We start from the raw sequence: 19,695 nt of genomic DNA, 5'->3' as shown, positions 1-19,695 counted from the left end.
ACAGATGTGGGAAAGGAGATGGAGAGGTTTAGTGACTTGCCCAATACTGGCCAGCCAGGTAGACGGGAGAGAGGCCCTTCTGATGCCAGATCAGCAGCTCTTCACCCTGCCCTTGGTCTCATTCTCATCCACAGTCACATCAGGTCCCCAGATTACACTGGGGCTGGCCCTCCCAAGACCAGGAAGGAAAAATCTGGGTCTGTCAATACTGTAGGTATGAAGAGTGCAGTCTAGTTATTAAATGATGCACAAAGAGCTTTGGAGAACTTTTTATTGTTTAAAAATCATAATTGAGGCTTCAAAAAACATACAACCCAACACATGTCCCGATTCCAGTCCCGGACTTCCGGGAGAGCACAGATTACCTCCCATCTTGCTGCCCACACCACTAGCCAGGACCCTGCCCTGGGGAGGCTGCCTGCCCACCCTCCTGCCCACCATGTGATATGTCACTGGCTGGGGAGGGGTCCTGGGGTGAGGTGGGGGTGACTGGCTCCCTGCACCCCTCACCCCCTGCACATATGCTGTCTATGAGACATGTATGGTAAAGGGGCCAGTTCCCTGGGCAGGGGGCCCCAAGGGGAAAAGATAAAGAGCCATTCCCGACTCACCCCACTCCTCCCCAGCCCCCCAGCTCAAGGGAAGCTGTCATCATCATCTTCGGCCATCTCCTTGGCAAACTCCAAGTCCTGCTGCTCTCGCTCGCGCCGTTCCTGGGGCAAGAGGTGGGGTGAGGGCTGGGCTGCTGGGGACCAGTGAGGCTCTCTCACACAGTGCTTCACCGAGCCCAACCCACCCCAAGGTCAGGGACTGCCAGAGCTTCAGAACTACTCCCAGCCCTTCCAGAAACTGCCCCCCACTCTTCCCTCTCTGTAGGGAAGTTTGAGCTTTCAGTCTTATCCAAAGCAGAAAGCACCTTACCTCTGCAGACTCCAAGTCCTTGTTGTACGATTTGGGAGGAAACCTCATGGCCTGAATGAAGCACAGTAGAGACAGGAGCAAGATAAAGACAAGGCATGCACTGAACATATGTTTATTGTGCTCCTTCTGTGTACTGGGCACCACAACATGAATTAGGCTATTCATTCTCTAGTTTAGTCTAGTGAGGAGCTAGACATGGAAGGTAATTACTACTATACCATGTGGCAAACACTGGAAATGAGAATCAAGACATTCTCACTGGCCAGGGAGGGGGACTGGCAGTGAGGAGGAAAACAGAGGAAAGGAACTGACTGCTTGTGGGAATGGAGGAAAGGCATTCCAGGCAGAGGTTTCAATGTGTGAAAAGGCCTGGCCTGAGTTCAGTGGGGCCAGCCGGGGGGGGGGGTGGGGGTGGGGAGGGAGGAAAGGAAGGAAAAGTGGGTAGAGAGGAAAAGAGCACCTGGGAAGTGAGCCTAGAGACAAGGGGAACCAGGTCACAGAGGGCCTTTCATGTCTCCCCAAGAACAACATTTACCTGATTTTAAGCAAGGTAACAACATCCCTAGTTTCTTGGGGCAAGAAGAGGCCAGGAAATTTGGCAAACAGAGGGCACCTGGGTGGTTCAGTTGGTTAAGCATCTGACTCTTGATTCCGGCTCACGTCATGATTTTGGGGAGCCCTGGGTTGGGCTCTGCACTGACAGCACAGAGCCTGTTTGGGATTCTCTCCCTCTCTCTTTGTCCCTCCCCTCCCTGCTCATGTGTGCTCTCTCTCTCAAAATAAACTTTAAAAAAAAAAAAAAAATTTGGCGAACAGTACCAGCACCCAACTCAGTGCCTGCCACAGGATAAGAGCTTAACGACCTTTTGAGGAACTAGATACCCACCCTACCTTTTCCACAATTCAGACTTCACTAAGTGTCTTAAGACAGTGATTTCATTTAATGTCCTCAACCCTGCAAAACAGACAGGGCAGGTAATCTCCCCATCGGTTTCATAGATGGAGAAACACAGGTTCAGACAAGGTGAAGGACTCAGATTTGGAAGCAAATCTGGAACCCTGTACTGTGAATCCATCTGGTTCCCTCCCGGGCAACCAGACCCTTAGAAGCAGGCGAAAGTCGTATAGGCCCACATGCCAAGTCCTTCATTCACTCTGGGACCCCCTGCCCTGCCATTCAGGGACTTTACAGAGATGGTCCGGGATCTAGGCCAACCTCCTCTGAGGAATTCGCAGGTGCTGCTAACCCCCCTCTACAGCCCCGGCTTCTCACCTTGACGGACATGTTGTGGATATCTAGACAGAAGGAGATGCGCTGGTGGAAGGCCAGCTGGGGCTCACGGGTGGAGTAGATATCAATCATCTCCTTGGACTGGACGTAGCCCTTCTCGTGGTTGATGCTGGCCTCAATGACACCATCCCGGATGGCCTGCCGGCCCCCAAATAAAGGAAAAGTCACCAGAAAGCCCATCTTCTAAATCTGAGAACATCCTGTCCTGTCCCTCTCCTCCTCACACTTGTACACTCACTCACGTACACACACTCTCTGGCAACTTCCTGGCCTCATTGTAAGGCCAGCACTCCCTGAAAAGACCATGCCACTACTGAACCCATTCCCTTCCTTGGCCAGTCTCCCATTCCCACCCCTTGAAATATGGCAGGAGGGTAGCAACTGCAGTCCCGGAACTGGCCCCACCTTGGCAACAATGAACTCTGCATCCTCTGGGCTATCCAGCTGCAGCTTCTGGGCGATGTCGGCCAGGGAGATTCGGGAATAGGAAAGGCTGATCATGCGCACACCTGGGAGAGGAAGGAGCACTGGGGTGGGCAGGGTGGCCACAGACCCTCTGCCCACCCATGGACACCCACAGGGTTGCCGCCATCCCTTGCAGAAGCTGATCTGGGTCCTGCTCTTCCAGCAGCCTCTCAGACTCAGATCCACACCTGTCTTAATGACGTTGTGCCGTAGTCGGATGATCAGGGTATAGGTCCCATCTGCTTGAAACTTCTCTCCAAACTGGTCCAGGACCTGGTTGAACTTGGCAAGGTTTCCGGTCCTGACAGCTGGAGCGGGGAGGAGTGGATCAGATGATGCAAACGGGCAAACCCACTGAAAAGGCCACAGCGCTAGGGGTCTGGCAAGCTCTGGGAGCCGGACCACCCTTACCTTGAGTAAGAAGGAAGTAGGGCATGAGCGAGCGCTTGAGAGATGGCTGACGGAACTGTAGCCGGTCTGGGATCTCCCCAAGCAGCAGCTCCACCACAATCAGAAGCTTGTGCACCTGGCAGTGTGTGACACAGGAACACAGTGGGCAGGGAGCCCCAGCAGGAGGGAGAAGGGAGAGAAATGGGGCTTCAGTGCAGTCAGACGCATTGGGAAACAGGGAAAATGGTGCTGCGATTAGGCCCATGCAGAGCTGGGCGTGGAATTGAAGATCTGCCTCCAGAGCCAGGTACTGGGAAGATCTGCCTTTTTGCCCACACTGAGCCCTAAATTCCAGTTAATCTGGCTAATCCATACACACTGCTCTGCCATGGCAACAATCTGGAAGTACAGGCCAGATGGGTATGTCCTGTGGCTCCGAAATAGTGAGAAAACAGGGCTTAGTGGCCTAGGGAATGGAGTGTGGGTCAGCCAAAGATGCTGGTTAGAGAGGTGGATCGTTCCTGGAGAGAGGAGGTGAATGTGTAGAACAAGTTATCTGGGTAGAGGCAGAAGCTCAGGAAGGGAACTGGCAGAACCTCAGTGAATGACCCGGGTATGGATGCAGAAGGCTGGCTGGAAAATTTGGCCCTTCCTTCTCCATAAAACTGTGAGTACCTCTGTGCGCCTACCATGGATTCAGTATCATGGGAGGAAAACCGTAAGAGGGGTGACGCCTAGCAATTAAGGAGCTTCCTACCAAGTGGGACGAACAGGAACACAGACAGCTAGATCGTGTGATATCAAGAGTCACAAGAGAAGTAAGGGGTTAAAATGGGTAGTGGGCTGGGGGCACCCGGGTGGCTCAGTTGGTTAAGTGTCCGGCTTTGGCTCAGGTCATGATCTTGCGGCTCGTGAGTTCGAGCCCCACCATCGGGCTCTGTGCTGACAGCACAGAGCCTGGAGCCTGCTTCGGATTCTATGTCTCCTCTCTCTCTGCCCCTCTCCTGCTTGCGCTCTCTCTCTCTCTCTCTCTCTCTCTCAAAAATAAACATTAAAAAAAAAAAAATGGGTGGTGGGTGATCATGCCCACACCCACCCATATAATACCCATGATGTTGCCCAGTTCCCTGGAGTAATCCATGAGTGAGGGGAAATGCAGGAAAAAGGCTAAAGTTAATATACGCCATAGGATTCTGATGAAGCAGAAAAAGGAAGGAGGTTGTTTCAGTCAAGGAAACAGATTAGAAAAGAGGTGGATAAGTGTGAGGACACACCCCAAGAAAGTCTGGAAGGCGATGAAAGATGATGGGCCAGTCTAAGGACGTGCTGTTTTGAAAACCAGGCTGAGCTCAGAGTTTGGAGACAGTATGCTAGTATATACTCACTAGCTAGGAAATGCTGAGTAACGAAGTCCTTGGTATCCTAGTCCCTAAAATAGGTGGCAGTGGCACCGGACCGTAATGCCCAGCCTGCCTACCTCACAAGACTGTAATGCTCTATTGTGCAGGTAAGGCAGAGCAATGCAAGCTTCCTGGGCAAGGCAGGCACGGGCCTGGAGCTCTTTTTAGTTAGGCAGTTGTGTGGAAGCTGGGTTGGTAAAGGGGAGGATGATGACCAGAAATGCTAGTGGCCTGAACAAGGGCACCAGTGATACCAGAGAGGAGACAAATACAAAAGACATGGGGACAAATCAACAGATAACTTAGTGATGTGGAAGGAGGGGTGGTGGTGGTGGTGAGTCTGGGATGATCCTGAAGCTCCTATCTTGATTGGGAGAGCAGAAGGAAGGACTGGTAAGGGGTACTCAGAGGGGTTTGCTTTGGACAAGCTTTGTGTGAGGAGTATCTATACAGAGATGTGTGGTGGGAAGCTGGATTTGTAGATCTGGTGTTCATAAGAGGGGTCAGAATTAGTATCAAGCTGAAGTCTGAACCCCCAAACTCGTATGTTGAAGTCCTTAACCCCTCAGGACCTCAGAATGTGACTACACAGGCACCCCTCAGCGATATCACAGGTTCGGTTCCAGATCACAACAAAGTGAGTATCACAATAAGGCGAGTCAAAGGACTTTTTGGTTTCCCAGTGCACACAAAGTTGTTTACACTGTACCATAATCTATTAAGTATGCAATAACATTATATTAAAAAACAAAAAACACTATATGTACCTTAATCTGAAGATATCTTGTTAAAAAACGCTATCATCTGGTCTTCCAACAAGTAGTAACCACTGATCCCGGATCAGCATAACTGATATCATAATGAAAAGTTTGAGGGGTGCTTGGGTTGCTCAGTCAGTTAAGTGTCTGACTCACGGTTTGTGAGATCAAGCCCTACATGGAGCTCTGCACTGACAGCAAGGAGCCTGCTTGGGATTCTCTTTCTGCCCCTCCCCAGCTCATGCACGCACTCTCTCTTAAAATAAACTTAAAACAAACAAACAAACAAACTTTGAAGTATTGTGAGGAAGACCAAAATGTGACACAGAGACATGAAGTGAGCAAATGCTGTTGGAAAAATGGCACCGAGACACTTGCTCATTGCAGGGTTGCCACTAACCTGCAATTTATAAAAAAACGTGTATGTGCGAAGTACAATAAAACAAGGTATGCCTGTATTTGGAGACAGAGCTTTTAAAGAGATAATTAAGGGGCATGAGGTCATATGAGTGGGTCCTAATCCAATATGACTGGTATCCTTATAAGAGATTAGGATACAGTCAGGCAGAGAAAGAAAACCATTTGAAGAGATTAGAAGATGACGGCCATCTATAAGGAAGAGAGGTCCTTAGGAGAAACTAAGCATGCGGACACATTGATGTTAGACTTCTGGCTTTCAGAACTATGAGGAAATAGATCTCTGTTGCTTAAGCCACCCAGTCTGTGGTAGCTTGGTGTGACGGCTCGAACAGACTAAGATAGTTAGAAATGGATTCTGGTGAAGCATCATGGAGGTCTGTGTTGAGCCATGCAAGCAAGGAAGCTCACCCAAGGAGAGAATGCAAGTTTCACTATGGGTGAATAAGCTTTCAAAGTGCTGTAGACCCCACTTTAAACCTGAGGCCTCTTTTTACACATTTTCCTTCTCTCTGCTTTACTTCAAGCTAGCTTCTCTTTTTCCATCCCTTCCTAGCTCCTCCAAGGCCTTGGCCCATCACCTGTTTGCTTAAGTCCCTCTGGGTGGAAGTTTCCCTAACTCTGCTTCTTCCTCTCTCAAGCAACCACTCCATCTCTTTCCTGGCCAAAGATCTCTCACTCTAGCCCTTTCTGCTCCTTCCTGCTGCCTGGCTCCACCACAGAAAACTCTGAAACCTTATCCATCTTTACCAGAGTAAAGTCTGGCTTGAGAATCCTACTTTACCCCACAAAGTCTCTCTCCAGGACACAACAATTTATATGCTAATTACCTGTGTTTTCAGAAACTTTAGTGTATGTCCTATGTTGTAAATAATCAACATTCTGCACATGTACTGTGTATGTCTGAAAAGCCATTCCCTTCTGGAAAATTCTACCAATTTGCAAGCACCAGATTAAATTTAACTTTTTTTTTTTTTTTTAACTTTTTTTTTTTCAACGTTTATTTATTTTTGGGACAGAGAGAGACAGAGCATGAACGGGGGAGGGGCAGAGAGAGAGGGAGACACAGAATCGGAAACAGGCTCCAGGCTCTGAGCCATCAGCCCAGAGCCTGACGCGGGGCTCGAACTCACGGACCGCGAGATCGTGACCTGGCTGAAGTCGGACGCTTAACCGACTGCGCCACCCAGGCGCCCCTAAATTTAACTTTTTAAAGATGTCTTTAATTATTTGACCAAAATCAAACCTGTCTTTCTTTGAACTTCTGAACAGAAACAGACCAAATCTCAACTACACTGACTTAATCATTGTACATTTTCATCCTCTCCTCTTTCAAGCGCACTAGGAGGTAGAGGTCACGTTGACATGGGAACAGAGGTTTGTAGTCGAGAAACCTGGGTCCAAATTCTGGCTACCAGGCTCTGTGACTTTACAAAGGTTCTCAAGCCTTTCTAGGTCAATGTTCTTTACCTATCTCACAGTGCCTAATACCAAGGTCACCACTCAAAAAAAAAAAAATACTAGGGTGACTGACAGCTATTAGGTGGCCAAGGTTTATCTCCACCCAAACCAGTCAGCCTTATGGAGATTTTCTGGATTCCCTGGCTACAGAGAACACTGCTCCCAAATGGGCATGTGAGAAACCAGAGAAGAGCCTGGGAATTCTCAACATAATCCGGGCCTGTGCCTGGAATGACTGTAAAGAGCGCTGGGGCAATGGGAATATTCTAAACCTATCTACCAAGGAGAATACTCTCTCTGAACATAACCACCAGAGGTGCAGCTAGTATCTGCTTAATGTGCTTTGACCAATGTTATTACCCATAAATGCACTATGCACAATGATACACCTTTTGGATAATGAAGGTTAGGGACACCTTCCCTGGCCTGTGTAGGGAAAGAGAACCAAAGCCTTATCAGATGAGTAAGTAGTGTAGGGATGAGAACCGCTGCTCACCGTCTGTTTGAAGCCGACAGCTGTGTGCTGAGGGGCCTTGCGAAGGGCATTGGTCATTGTTCTCCGGGCCTCTGAGTACTCCAACTGAATAGCTTTGATTCGCCCTGGGGGTAGAGAAGGGAGTGGGTCAAGAGAATGCCATCATCCAAAGCCCCTTGCAAACCAGTGTCTAATGGGTGTCTCATGCACCAAGTGAGCCTGAGACACCTTCTGATCTGACTCAAGGGTCGGGCCCATCGCTCACCTGTGTAGTAGAGGTACCTGGCCCACTCATTGTTGTTGGCCTGCTCGGGGAACACGGACTTGGACACCAGCTTCTCAGCCTGGTCGTACAAGCTGTAGTGTAGGTAGTTCCGCAGCAGGAGGTTCAGCAGGGTGGCCTGCCCATCCGCATCATGCCGAAGGGTGGCTGTCCGGAGCCGAGCATGCAAGAAGCTTCAAGAAGGAAAGAAAAGAGATATCAAAGGGCTCAAATAAGAACTCTCTGCTGTCTCTCTCTGTCCCAAAAATAAATAAACGTTGAAAAAAAAAAATTTTTTAAAAATCTAGGGGCGCCTGGGTGGCGCAGTCGGTTAAGCGTCCGACTTCAGCCAGGTCACGATCTCGCGGTCCGGGAGTTCGAGCCCCGCGTCAGGCTCTGGGCTGATGGCTCAGAGCCTGGAGCGTTTCCGATTCTGTGTCTCCCTCTCTCTCTGCCCCTCCCCCGTTCATGCTCTGTCTCTCTCTGTCCCAAAAATAAATAAACGTTGAAAAAAAAAAAAAATTTTTTTAAGAACTCTCTGAATTGCTTTGACCTCTCCATTCTCTCTCAATTCCAAAAAAAGTGACACAGACTGCTTTTCTGGTTTTTCACTGAATACTCAACTATTGAGTGCCTGCGGCGTGAAGCACTATTCTAGGTGCACCAAAAGGACACAACTCTGCATTCTCGTGGGGGTGACAATGATCATGATAAGTAAGTGTATTACTTAGCATGATAGGAGGAGATCAGGGCTATGGAGAAATGAGGGTAAGTGTAATAGGGAACACAGGAGGTGAGGAGGATGGGGTTGCAATTTTATTTATTTATTTTTTTTTTTAAATTTTTTTTTTAACGTTTTATTTATTTTTGAGACAGAGAGAGACAGAGCATGAACGGGGGAGGGGCAGAGAGAGAGGGAGACACAGAATCGGAAACAGGCTCCAGGCTCTGAGCCATCAGCCCAGAGCCTGACGCGGGGCTCGAACTCACGGACCGCGAGATCGTGACCTGGCTGAAGTCGGACGCTTAACCGACTGCGCCACCCAGGCGCCCCTGGGGTTGCAATTTTAAATAGCTTGATCAGGGTAGGACTTTCTGAGAAAGGAACAATTAAACAAAGGCTTGAAGGAAGTAGGGAGAAGAGCATTCTCGGTAGAGAGAAGAGTGTGCCTGTCATGCCCCAGGAAGAGCAGGGAGGCCAGTGTGGGGAGTCAGGCGAGCAGAGGGTGCTGGAGTCAAGAAGGCAGTAACAAGGGCCAGAGCACATCAGGCTTTATGTGCTATCACGAGGACTTCAACTCTTCCCTGAGAAAAATGGGGAGCCACCACAAGCTCTAAGCAGGGGAGTGAAATGTTTTCTAGCCTGGCCTTCCACCCTTGACCTACCAGTCAGTACTCCCTTGATGTGGAGTAAAGGGAAGAGCCTGGGGGATAGTTCTTAACTTTAGGGTCAGACCTTGGCCACCCGTACCTGCGCACCACATCCAGCTTGTCCAGGAACTCATAGACCCGGGCATGATAGTAGTAACACTTTGCGGCCACAAGGTCCAGGGCCCGGCGGTTCTGAGTGCTGATCTTCTGCATTAGGTCATCAGAGATCTTCTGTGCCTGGGGAAGCAGCCAAAAGAGAATCTAGTGGCAGTTCCTCAAAAGCTTGGACATGGAGCAATCACATGAACCAGCACTCCCCTTCTACGCATAAATCCAGGAGAATTGGAAACATGTTCACATAAAAGCTTGTATGCAAATGTTCATAGCAGCATTATTATTACCAAAAAGTGAAATGATCCCTCCAAGTGCCCATCACTGGATACATGGATAAACTAAATGCAGCATATCCATACAATGGAATATTATTCACCCACAAAAAGGGCTGGACTACACATCCACACTATGACATGGACAAACCTACAATACGTTATGCTAAGTCAAAGAAACCATACATAAAAGGCCATGTATTATATAATTCCATTTATATGAGATGTCAGAATAGGAAAATCCATGAGCCAGAAAATAGAGATGAGTAGTTGCTGGAGGCTGGGGGGAATGGGGAATGACTATTAACAGCAATGGCGTTTCTTTTGGGGGTGACGAAATTATTCTGGAATTAGACAGTGATGATGGTTGTACAACCTTGTGAACACACCAAAACCCACTGAACTGTACACTTTATTTTTTTATAACTGTTTTTAAAGTTTATTTATTTTGAGAGAGAAAGAGCCTGAGTGAGGGAGAGGCAGAGAGGGAGAGAGAAGAGAATCCCAAGCAGGCTCTGTATTGTCAGTGCAGAGCCTGACACAGGGCTCAAACTCACAAACTGTGAGATCATGACCTGTGCTGAAATCAAGAGTCAGACGCTTAACTGACTGAGTCACCAGGAGCCCCATAATTGATTTTATTTTATATCTTCTTTTTTAAAAATTTACTTAGGGGCGCCTGGGTGGCGCAGTCGGCTTCAGCCAGGTCACGATCTCGCGGTCCGTGAGTTCGAGCCCCGCGTCGGGCTCTGGGCTGATGGCTCAGAGCCTGGAGCCTGTTTCCCATTCTGTGTCTCCCTCTCTCTCTGCCCCTCCCCCGTTCATGCTCTGTCTCTCTCTGTCCCAAAAATAAATAAACGTTGGAAAAAAAAAAAAAAAGTTTACTTATTTTTGAGAGAGAGAGAGAGACAGAGAGAGAGGGAGGAAGAGAGGTGAACTAGCAGGGAAGGGGCAGAGAGAGGAGACAGAATCTGAAGCAGGCTCCAGGCTCTGAGATGTCAGAGCAGAGCCTGACGCAAGGCTCAAACCCAAAGGCTGTGACATCATGACCTAAGCTGAAGGAGGATGATTAACTGACTGAGCCACCCAGGCGCCCTTCATTTTATTTTAAGTACTCTCTGTACCCAATGTTGGGCTCGAACTCATGACCTGGAGACCAAGAGTCAGACGCTCTACTGACTGAGCCAGCCAGGTACCCCTGAATTGTACACTTTAAAGGGGGTGAATTATGGGGCACCTGGGTGGCTTAGTCAGTTGAGCATCCGACTTTGGCTCAGGTCATGATCTCACAGTTCATGGGTTGGAGCCCTCCCATAGGGCTCTGTGCTGACAGCTCAGAACCTGAGCCTGCTTCAGATTCTGTGTCTCCCTCTCTCTTTGCCCCTCCCCCACTTGCACACACTCTCTCTCTCTCAAAAATAAATATTAAAAAACTAAAAAAAATAAAATAAAATAAAGGGGTGAATTATATTTAGAAACAAACAAAAACCAACTCAAGGCAAGGCAAAGAAAAAACAAAACAGGAAATTGAGAGGGACCTGTCATTTCTTAAGCATGCTCTTGGGACAGTGGCTGTGATGGCAAAGAAGTCGGCCCCAGTCAGAGGGAGAAGTGGTAGAGCAGTATCCATGGAGTTGTTCAGTCCCACGAAAAGAGCTGCTACTTATTAAAATATTGTGAGGGGCGCCTGGGTGGCGCAGTCAGTTAAGCGTCCGACTTCAGCCAGGTCACGATCTCGCGGTCCGCGAGTTCGAGCCCCGCATCAGGCTCTGGGCTGACGGCTCGGAGCCTGGAGCCTGTTTCCGATTCTGTGTCTCCCTCTCTCTCTCTGCCCCTCCCCCGTTCATGCTCTGTCTCTCTCTGTCCCAAAAACAAAAATAAACGTTGAAAAAAAAAATTTAAAAAAAAAAAAAATCTTAAAAAAAAAAAAAAAAAATAAAATATTGTGAAAGCTTACTACATGCAGATCATTGTGCCAGTATTTTACTTAATGCCAACAATGATCTTGCAAACTGGGCACTATTTTCCCCATTTGACATAAGGCCAGGAGAAATTAATTTGCCTAGTATAGCTGGGATTTGAACGTTGGTTTCTATCTCCAAATCTCTATCCTAACAGAATCCACGACACCGGCACTATGCCACAGACAAGCACAGAATGGTGGCCGCCAGCCCCTTCCCATGGTGTCTGAATGGGAGCTGAGGGGGCTTCCTGGATGTGGAGTTAGGTATGTTCCCACATGGGGTAAGAGTCTGGGGGGCTGTTTAAGAGCCCAGTGATTCTCTCCATTTCTTCACCAGAGACAATCTCTCCCACAAAACCCATACACTGCTTGGGACATGTTAACCTTGCCCACTGGCCCTGGATACCTCTTTGTAGCGTTTGCTGTTCATCAGGAAGATGACCACGAGGAGCTGTAGATAGGCTTCCACCTCAGGCAGGAGGGGTGCTGATGCAGCTTTTCCTGTTCGGGGACGGAACTGTAAATCAGCTTCGGTGTCCATGGGCTAGGAGAAGACATGAATTACTGTGGAAAAGCTCAGTCAGATCAGCCAACCAAGAATTTACTAAACACTCACGATGAATGCCTACTATGTGCAAGATTTTTCTAGGTATTGGGGATATAAAAATAAAGATGGCACACAGTCACCTTCTGAAAGAAGTCAAGGAGGCTGGCAATAGAAACAGGAAAAGGGTTACAGGAATGTAACAGACATCTTTACAGAATATAATGGGGACAGAAAGGATGATGTAAGGACCCCTCAAAAAACCTACAATCTAAGTAGAGATTAAACCACCACACCTGGAACCACTGCAAATTTGATCAGATAGGGTTTAATAAAGTAACATTAATTCTAGAGATGAGATCAAGAATAATGAGATATAATTTTTTTTTGTGGGAACAAAGGAAATTTGGGGGAAGTGACATATACATAGTACTTATTATCAGATCTAGTCACCAAAGCTGGAATAATATGCAACAGCTCAAAAAGCAAACATGTTGGGTGAATTTAGAGATATAGGGTTAAAAAACATTCCAGGTGAGGTTGGGGAGAGGGTGCTTTCTTGTTCCCAGACAATACACTCTTCTTCATCATTCCACCTCAAGGGATTGAGTTTTCACATCTATGGAACAGCCTGTGAGCGTATAGGATTTTAGTGAGATGAAGGTGGCTGAAGGGACAACGTGGTTTGAGAAGGGTCAGGACCTGTACATAAGGGGGATTTTACAGCCGGAAAGGAAAAGGAGAGGTCTTCGTGGCATGGAGACCACTGCCTGCACCAAATTTCATCAGCATTCACTATGTGCCAGGGAAGGTTCTAAGACATTCCTTTACTCAGCCTCATCCCCCGAATCTGTTCACTACATTTAACAATAAAAATGAGGCATAAGGAGGTTAGGTCACTTGCTCAAGTCCCACAAGTACCAAATGGTATAGCTGGGGTTCAAATTTGACTCCACCTCCAAAACCTGTATTCTTTTTTTAACATTTTATTTTGGTTTTTTATTTATTTTTTGAGAGAGAGCACACTCACACAAGATGGGAAGGGGCAGAGAGAGGGAGAGAGACAATCCTAAGCAGACTCCACCTCACAAACTGTGAGATCATGACCTGAGTTGAGATCAAGAGTCAGACGCTTAACTGAGCCACGCAGGTGCTCCCAGAACCTGTGCTCTTAACCACTGTTTTATACGTCCTCCTCAGTGAGGATTCAGAGGTGGTGGTACCTTCTCCTAGGACAATGGAGACACCACCCAACTGGAGGAGAGTGCTCGTGCTGAGGAGCAGCGTTAAGTGAGTTTGGTTCAAAGGGTCCTGATTCCCAGTTTTTTTCCCTGACTCAGAAGAATGACACTATAGGGCAGAAAGATGGTTCCCTTGTTAGGGGACAAATGAGTCTTAAAACGGGCTGCTTTGCTTCACTACTCAGCTACAGCAGGTAATCAGACAGGTCTTCAGGATGGGAAACATTACATCAAGGGGTGGGGTGGGGGGATGTGGTCTGAGACCAAGCCTGCATCCTTTAAGCACCTGACTCACTCACCTCTTCCAGGAAGGGTAGCAAGAAGTCTCGAGTGGCATTATTTGAGGTGAAGAAGCCATGTACAGCCTTATACAGAACGTAGTGGTTGAGGCGACGTGATGTGGAAGGGAGCATCCGCAGGGCCCTCAGCACAAATCGAGGCTCCTTGCCCGAAACTGCCTTCTCCAGCTGTTTCACATGCTCTTTAATGTCTGTGGAGGACCACAGAAGAAAACAATGTTACTTCCAATTCTTCCTATTCCCTCCCACCCTCCAGGCAAGTAGTTCTAGGGAACCTCTTATAAAAGGGCAAGATGTAGCCAACCACTTCTTTTGCCTAGTAGGGTTAAGCAATACTTACAGATGCCAAATAATGATTTTAAGACATAACCAAGAGACAAAAATTAAAGCTGGGGTAGGGGAAAGGGTAGAGGGTGACAGAAAGAGGAAGGTAAAGAGAACAACAAAAAACAAGACAAACACATGGAGATTTAACAGATCTCTATACAGGAAAAGACTTTCTAAATGTAAACAATGGTAGAGGGGCACCTGGCTCAGAAGGCTCTTGATTTTGGCTGTCATTATCCCATGGTTTGTATAGGACTTGGCACTAACAACACGGAGCCTGCTTGGGATTTTCTCTCTCCCTCTCTCTGCCCCTCCCCCACCCTCTCTTTTTCTCAAAATAACTTAAAAAAAAAAAAAACGCAATGGGAGAAGTCATACACATACACACACGTGCGCGCACACGCATGATGAACTCCACTCTAAAAAATCCTTCCGAATAACTGAACAAACAAAAAAAATATTTGCAACAAATGTGACCAGAGAGTCATGTTCTTATTTTACAAAGAACTTGCATAAATAATTAGGACAAGTAAAAATGAACACAAATGGGACAGGTACCTGGGTGGCTCAGTCAGTTAAATGTCTGACTTCGGCTTGGGTCATGATCTCACGGTTTGTGGGTTGGAGCCCAGCATCGGGCTCTGTGCAGACAGCTCAGAGCCTGGAGCCTGCTCTGGATTCTGTGTCTCCCTCTCTCTGCCGTTCCCCCACTCAGAGTGCGTGTGTGTGTGTGTGTGTGTGTGTGTGTGTGTGTGTGTGTGTCAAAAAAAAAAACATTTAAAAAAACCACAGACAATACAAAAAGAAATATAGCTAACTGACATCAAAATACATTTTACTAGCTTCTGAATAATTGCAAATGCAAATGTTTTCAACTACCAAATTGGTAATATTTAAGAAATCATAACAGTTACCAGTGAACAGGATATTTCTGTTGGTATAACATAAATCAGTACAGTTTCTCTGGACAATACCTACCCAAACCTTAAAAACGCCTACCCTTTCAATTCAGGCATATTTAGAATCTATACTGAAGAAATAATTGTAAAGGTAGACTAAAAACCTGGTCACAAAGATGACTGTTGAAAAATTATTTATAACAGTAAAAAACTGGAAACTAAAGTGTCTAGGAATAAGGGAATACATTTCATTGGTAGTTTCTTAGTTACCTTTGTACACTTAGCATAGGGTGCCTGGGTCCCATCAATGACACAGTAATGATAACTGCTAACATTACAGAGGGTTTACTATGTGCCCATCATTAGAGAGAAAACCCAATGAACAATCTGGTTCCACTTGATCCAGAGCTGGGAAAATAGCACAAGGGTCACAGTGGGAAGCTCTCAGTCTACCCACTCCAAATGTGGACAGGATCTCTAAGAAAAATGTGAATTTGGAGGAGCAAGAGGGCTGTAAGAAACTGGAAGCAAGCACTTAGGAGAAAAGAAATGGAGGAATTGGTTCATATTTTAGGTCGAAGATATTAGGAACTCAAAGATGACACCTAAAAACTTGCAAGTCTGTAAAATGTTTAAACTCTTTAGAAACAGGAGTAAGGGAGCAGAAGTACATTGGGATTGTTGGGGAACCTTCGTTACAGAAACAAGAAAGCAAGATACTGAGTAGAAAGTCTTCTCTTAGGTGAATTTACTAGAGATAGCTAGCAAAAGAAAACTTTTGTAGTCTTAAAATTCAAGGGCCAGTATTCTGCGTCACCCTGACACCCTTTATACACAAATACAAACACTGGTTTCTGGTAGGATCAATCATATGCTGGGGGCGTTAAAATCAGTTCGGTGGATGTAAACAGAGTAGGTCAGAGAAGACCTAGAAGAGGGAGTCTACAGGCCCAGTGAGACCTACTTCTAGATGCAACTCAGGCAGAGGAAGGAGGTGTGTGTGAAGGGAGGAGTCCGGAACCTGGAGAGAAGGTTCAGTTATTGGGACTGGGGTCGGGAGTGTCAGGGGACTGGAGGTGGGCACTGGGGATATTCCTAAAGAACCGGGGATGGTGGAAGCTGCGCTGCGGATCCCGAGGAGCGCTGTCATCCGTGATCACAGCACGTCCCCGGCCCGGGCTCTCGTACCCTCCAAGGTGACGGTGTCCAGCTCTCGCTGGGAGTGCTCAGCCGCCGCCGTTTTGCTGTCAGCTTCTCCCGCTGACGCGCCACCCGCCGCCGCCTCCTCTTTCATCTCCACATCCTGGGGAGTAGGGGGCGGCGGTGGTTCTTGCTCCCCTCCGCCCGGCGGCGGCTTTGCCTTGTCCGCGCCGCGGCGGCGCCCCGAGCCCTCCTGTTTCATGGTGCCCGGGGTCGCGGCCTAGTCCGGGGACAGAGACCGGGGGTTCGCGTGAATCCTCGCACCAGAAATCAGGAACCGAGCCGGGCCTGCACACGAGCGCGGGCTCGCGACGGGCCGCACGATGACTGAGCAGCTGCAAACCCTTTCCCGGCGCTGGGCCTTCTGGGAAACGCCAGGCCCGGCGGGCCGAAAGCCGAGTCCACAAAAGGGAAAGAAATCAACAGCCGAGGTGCAGGATGGAGGCGGATCTTCGAGGAAGGAACGGGGAGGAGCCTGTATGGGTTTGCCCCGCTTTCTTTGGAGTGCTTCAGTGTGTTGATTTTCTTGTGTTCCTCTCGGGTGCATTTCCACGCACGTCCACGAGATGTCCCCTCAGCCTCCAATCTGGGTTACCGCGGACTCTTAAGAGCGCCCGAACCGACGTGGAGTAGGTAGGGCCTATCGTAGAGCAGGGCGTGATGGCGTCATGAGTTGCCGGGCGGTTTCTTGCCCCCACTCGCTCAGTCTGCCCCCAGTTTAGGATAGCGATCGAGATTCTCGAGGCTCGTACTCAACCGCCGTCCAGTGCATCCAGCGCGTGGGCAGAAGCTACGAAAGAGATATGTGAGCCCCAAACTGGAGAGTAGGAGGAACTCAATGGGATTCAGACTTCTTGTCAGATTTTAGCTAGTGCCGAAAGTAAGGCATAGAATCTTTGTGGCCTGGGAAGGCGGATGGGGGTGGGGTGGGGAGGAGAGTACCCTTGTGTACAATCACTCCAGTATAAAATATACGGGACCACTCTATGTGTGGCACAGGGCCAGCATGTTCGGGGGCGAGGTTATAAAAACAGCCCTAGAATGTAGTCTGCTAGAAGCTCCGCTCTGCCGTGTATTGTGAGGCGGGAGGAAAGCCGGTGGAAGCCCCTATTGGGAGAGGCTTCAGGGAGTCTGCGGGGTGCCTGTTTGCCTCCAGACACTGTAGTGAAACGGGGAGCAGAATAATAGTGTACCTAAAGAGAATCTAAGAATCCCCAGGGGGATGAAGTTGAACCAGAAACCCTGTCCACTTATTTTTCAAAGGAATCCTCCAGTGATTCTGCAGGAGGAGGATACAGGTTCCAACTTTTTAAGACAAAAAACAAACCAAAAAAAACCCTCCCTCCCTAACTTGGAACTTGTATCTCTTCTCTTGATGGAAGTCCTGAGGTGTTTGTTTGTTTTTTACAGAGCGACAGAAGTATATTAATAGTTAATGTTTAACTTTGTACATAAATCTAGTTTGAAAAAGATATATTAGTAAATAAGTACCTATTTTTTCCCAAACTTTAAAAACTTACACGAATCCTGGGATAAATGTACTGAAATTAGATTTCCTAGGCAGCACTAGAAAACTGTGTGGTGGAAGAGTATTTGCAAAGAGGAAAGCAGCTACAAAATGAGAATTTCAGAACTGGAGGATAATCGACTAAGCTGTCTTTCAGATACGATTTGTGTGACGCTCTTTTCCATGTTTTGGTCCCTTCCAAATTGTGTTATTTTCTAGAAAATCAGAATATAAGACATTACAGATAATGTCTTATATAAAGATGTCTTATATGCTGATTTTCTAGCAAATAATACAATTAAAAATTACTCCCCAGAGCAAAAATCTGCAATAAAATGTGTAATAGCTTGTGTATAGTAGCTAGTTTAATAAAACATTATCCAAATAATCAGTTACTACTGTTGAAAATTTATAGTAAGAAATATTAAAAACAACAAAAGACTATCTCTGTTCCAAATTTAGGCCTATTTATTTTTTTTTTATTTATTTTTTTTTTAATTTTTTTTTTCAACGTTTATTTATTTTTGGGACAGAGAGAGACAGAGCATGAATGGGCGAGGGGCAGAGAGAGAGGGAGACACAGAATCGGAAACAGGCTCCAGGCTCCGAGCCATCAGCCCAGAGCCTGACGCGGGGCTCGAACTCACGGACCGCGAGATCGTGACCTGGCTGAAGTCGGACGCTTAACCGACTGCGCCACCCAGGCGCCCCAAATTTAGGCCTATTTAAATGATTTTCAATATAGCCTAACTCAATGTAGAGGTTACATTTTTTTTTTTTAATTTTTTTTTCAACGTTTTTTTTTTTTTATTTTTATTTTGGGGACAGAGAGAGACAGAGCATGAACAGGGGAGGGGCAGAGAGAGAGGGAGACACAGAATCGGAAACAGGCTCCAGGCTCCGAGCCATCAGCCCAGAGCCTGACGCGGGGCTCGAACTCACGGACCGCGAGATCGTGACCTGGCTGAAGTCGGACGCTTAACCGACTGCGCCACCCAGGCGCCCCTAGAGGTTACATTTAATAAAATCTTGCTGACCAGACTTCTAAGACTGTGATTATGTAGGTGGTCCACTAGGATCAGTTGGTTCCCTTGCTTAGCTGAATTATATTAGATTCCTACCACGTGTTTCTCAAATTGAGGAGAATCATTAGGAAAAGATCCATCCACATGCTCACATAAAGCCTCTCTCTCCACCTCGTACCCATGTCCCACTCCCTGTAATAAAAACTGTAAGTTAGTTGTGGGAAGTCCTGAGTTTTAAACCAAGTCAGACCCTACAAAACAATCTAGCTCTGTTGTAAGGTCATAGAGAGCAGAGGAATATGTTTTGACCATATTCTTTATATTCAAATGTAGAAAGGATATTGTCTCCCCCTTGTCATACTATTGCTGCAAATAGCTCCTTGCACTAAATGGAAAAACATGTCTGATTTTAGGGAGCATGCCTTGACCAATTCCTCCCTAACTGTCTCTGTGCTGCCTTGGGCTGTGGGATGGATAACAGAACTTTTGAATCATCACTGGAATAAACTCGTTAGAGCCTCTTCTTCATAACACCGTATCTGTCACTCAGGTGGGTGAGAAGGGTAAAGGAGAAAACAGACAAGCTTTGTTGTTCATCCTTATGAAGTTACCTTTCTGGATAGTTAGGGTGTTAGATCATCTCTTTATTAAGTATACATCACAAGAGAAAAACAACCAGGTCAGCAGATAATTACTCAGGATGTCTTTGAGCAATGTAGTGAGGCATTGAAAGATGCCCCAGAATGGGGGAGGATGGCTTAACGCAAAGCTTTTGGCAGTTGATCATGAATTCTTGTTGAGTGAGGGAACCAGTCGGGGGAGGGGGGTGGCTAAGGAGGGGAGAGTCTGACTCCTGGGGCCAAAAACCTTGGAGAAATTATTCCACCTATAAAACTACTTTAAAAGAAATTGGTGAAAGAGGTTAAAACCCAGCTTCAGGCAGAGGAGGATGGTATGAACCCAGTAGTTATATAAGATTGCAGTGTCTATATTTGCAGGTCCATATTGTAAGCCCACATTACTTCCTCCCACAACCACCCTGAATTGAGGGCAGAAGAGAGAAAGGTGAAATAAGATAATATCACAATTTCTT

General features: G+C 47.2%; 1 protein-coding gene and 1 long non-coding RNA gene across 3 annotated transcripts in view; one reads left to right on the top strand and one right to left on the bottom strand.

Annotated features, from left to right (window-relative positions):
- Positions 1 to 257: 257 nt before the first annotated feature.
- On the bottom strand, positions 258 to 16,436 carry PSMD3 (proteasome 26S subunit, non-ATPase 3). The gene is made up of 12 exons (XM_030296045.2): positions 16,059 to 16,436; positions 13,645 to 13,835; positions 11,967 to 12,104; positions 9,312 to 9,448; positions 7,844 to 8,034; positions 7,600 to 7,703; positions 3,089 to 3,203; positions 2,866 to 2,985; positions 2,618 to 2,721; positions 2,195 to 2,350; positions 922 to 972; positions 258 to 713 (listed from the first exon to the last, which is right to left on the bottom strand). Exons 1-12 carry the CDS (start codon positions 16,270 to 16,272, stop codon positions 636 to 638), a joined length of 1,599 nt encoding a protein of 532 aa, XP_030151905.1. The 5' UTR covers positions 16,273 to 16,436; the 3' UTR covers positions 258 to 635.
- Positions 16,437 to 16,806: 370 nt separating this feature from the next.
- Positions 16,807 to 19,695, top strand: part of LOC115500849 — a 30,485-nt gene continuing 27,596 nt past the window's right edge. Inside the window, exons 1-2 of one of the 2 annotated variants that reach the window (XR_003964653.1) lie at positions 16,807 to 16,950; positions 19,016 to 19,152. This is a non-coding gene — a long non-coding RNA (uncharacterized LOC115500849). The remainder of the gene's footprint in view (positions 16,951 to 19,015; positions 19,153 to 19,695) is intronic. The other variant, XR_003964654.1, reaches the window with a different exon arrangement.

The sequence above is a fragment of the Lynx canadensis genome, chromosome E1, assembly GCF_007474595.2.
Source record: "Lynx canadensis isolate LIC74 chromosome E1, mLynCan4.pri.v2, whole genome shotgun sequence".
Taxonomy (NCBI): domain Eukaryota; kingdom Metazoa; phylum Chordata; class Mammalia; order Carnivora; family Felidae; genus Lynx; species Lynx canadensis.
This window is presented reverse-complemented; position numbering and strand designations above follow the sequence as displayed.

Coding starts and splice junctions, on each gene's coding strand:
- PSMD3 (XM_030296045.2), bottom strand. CDS start 16,272: ATGAAACAGGAGGGCTCGGGGCGCCGCCGCGGCGCGGACAAGGCAAAG. Junction 12,105..13,644: donor TGCTACCCTTCCTGGAAGAG/GTGAGTGAGTCA, acceptor GTCTTCTCCTAG/CCCATGGACACCGAAGCTGA. Junction 3,204..7,599: donor CTGTCGGCTTCAAACAGACG/GTGAGCAGCGGT, acceptor ACACACTGCCAG/GTGCACAAGCTTCTGATTGT.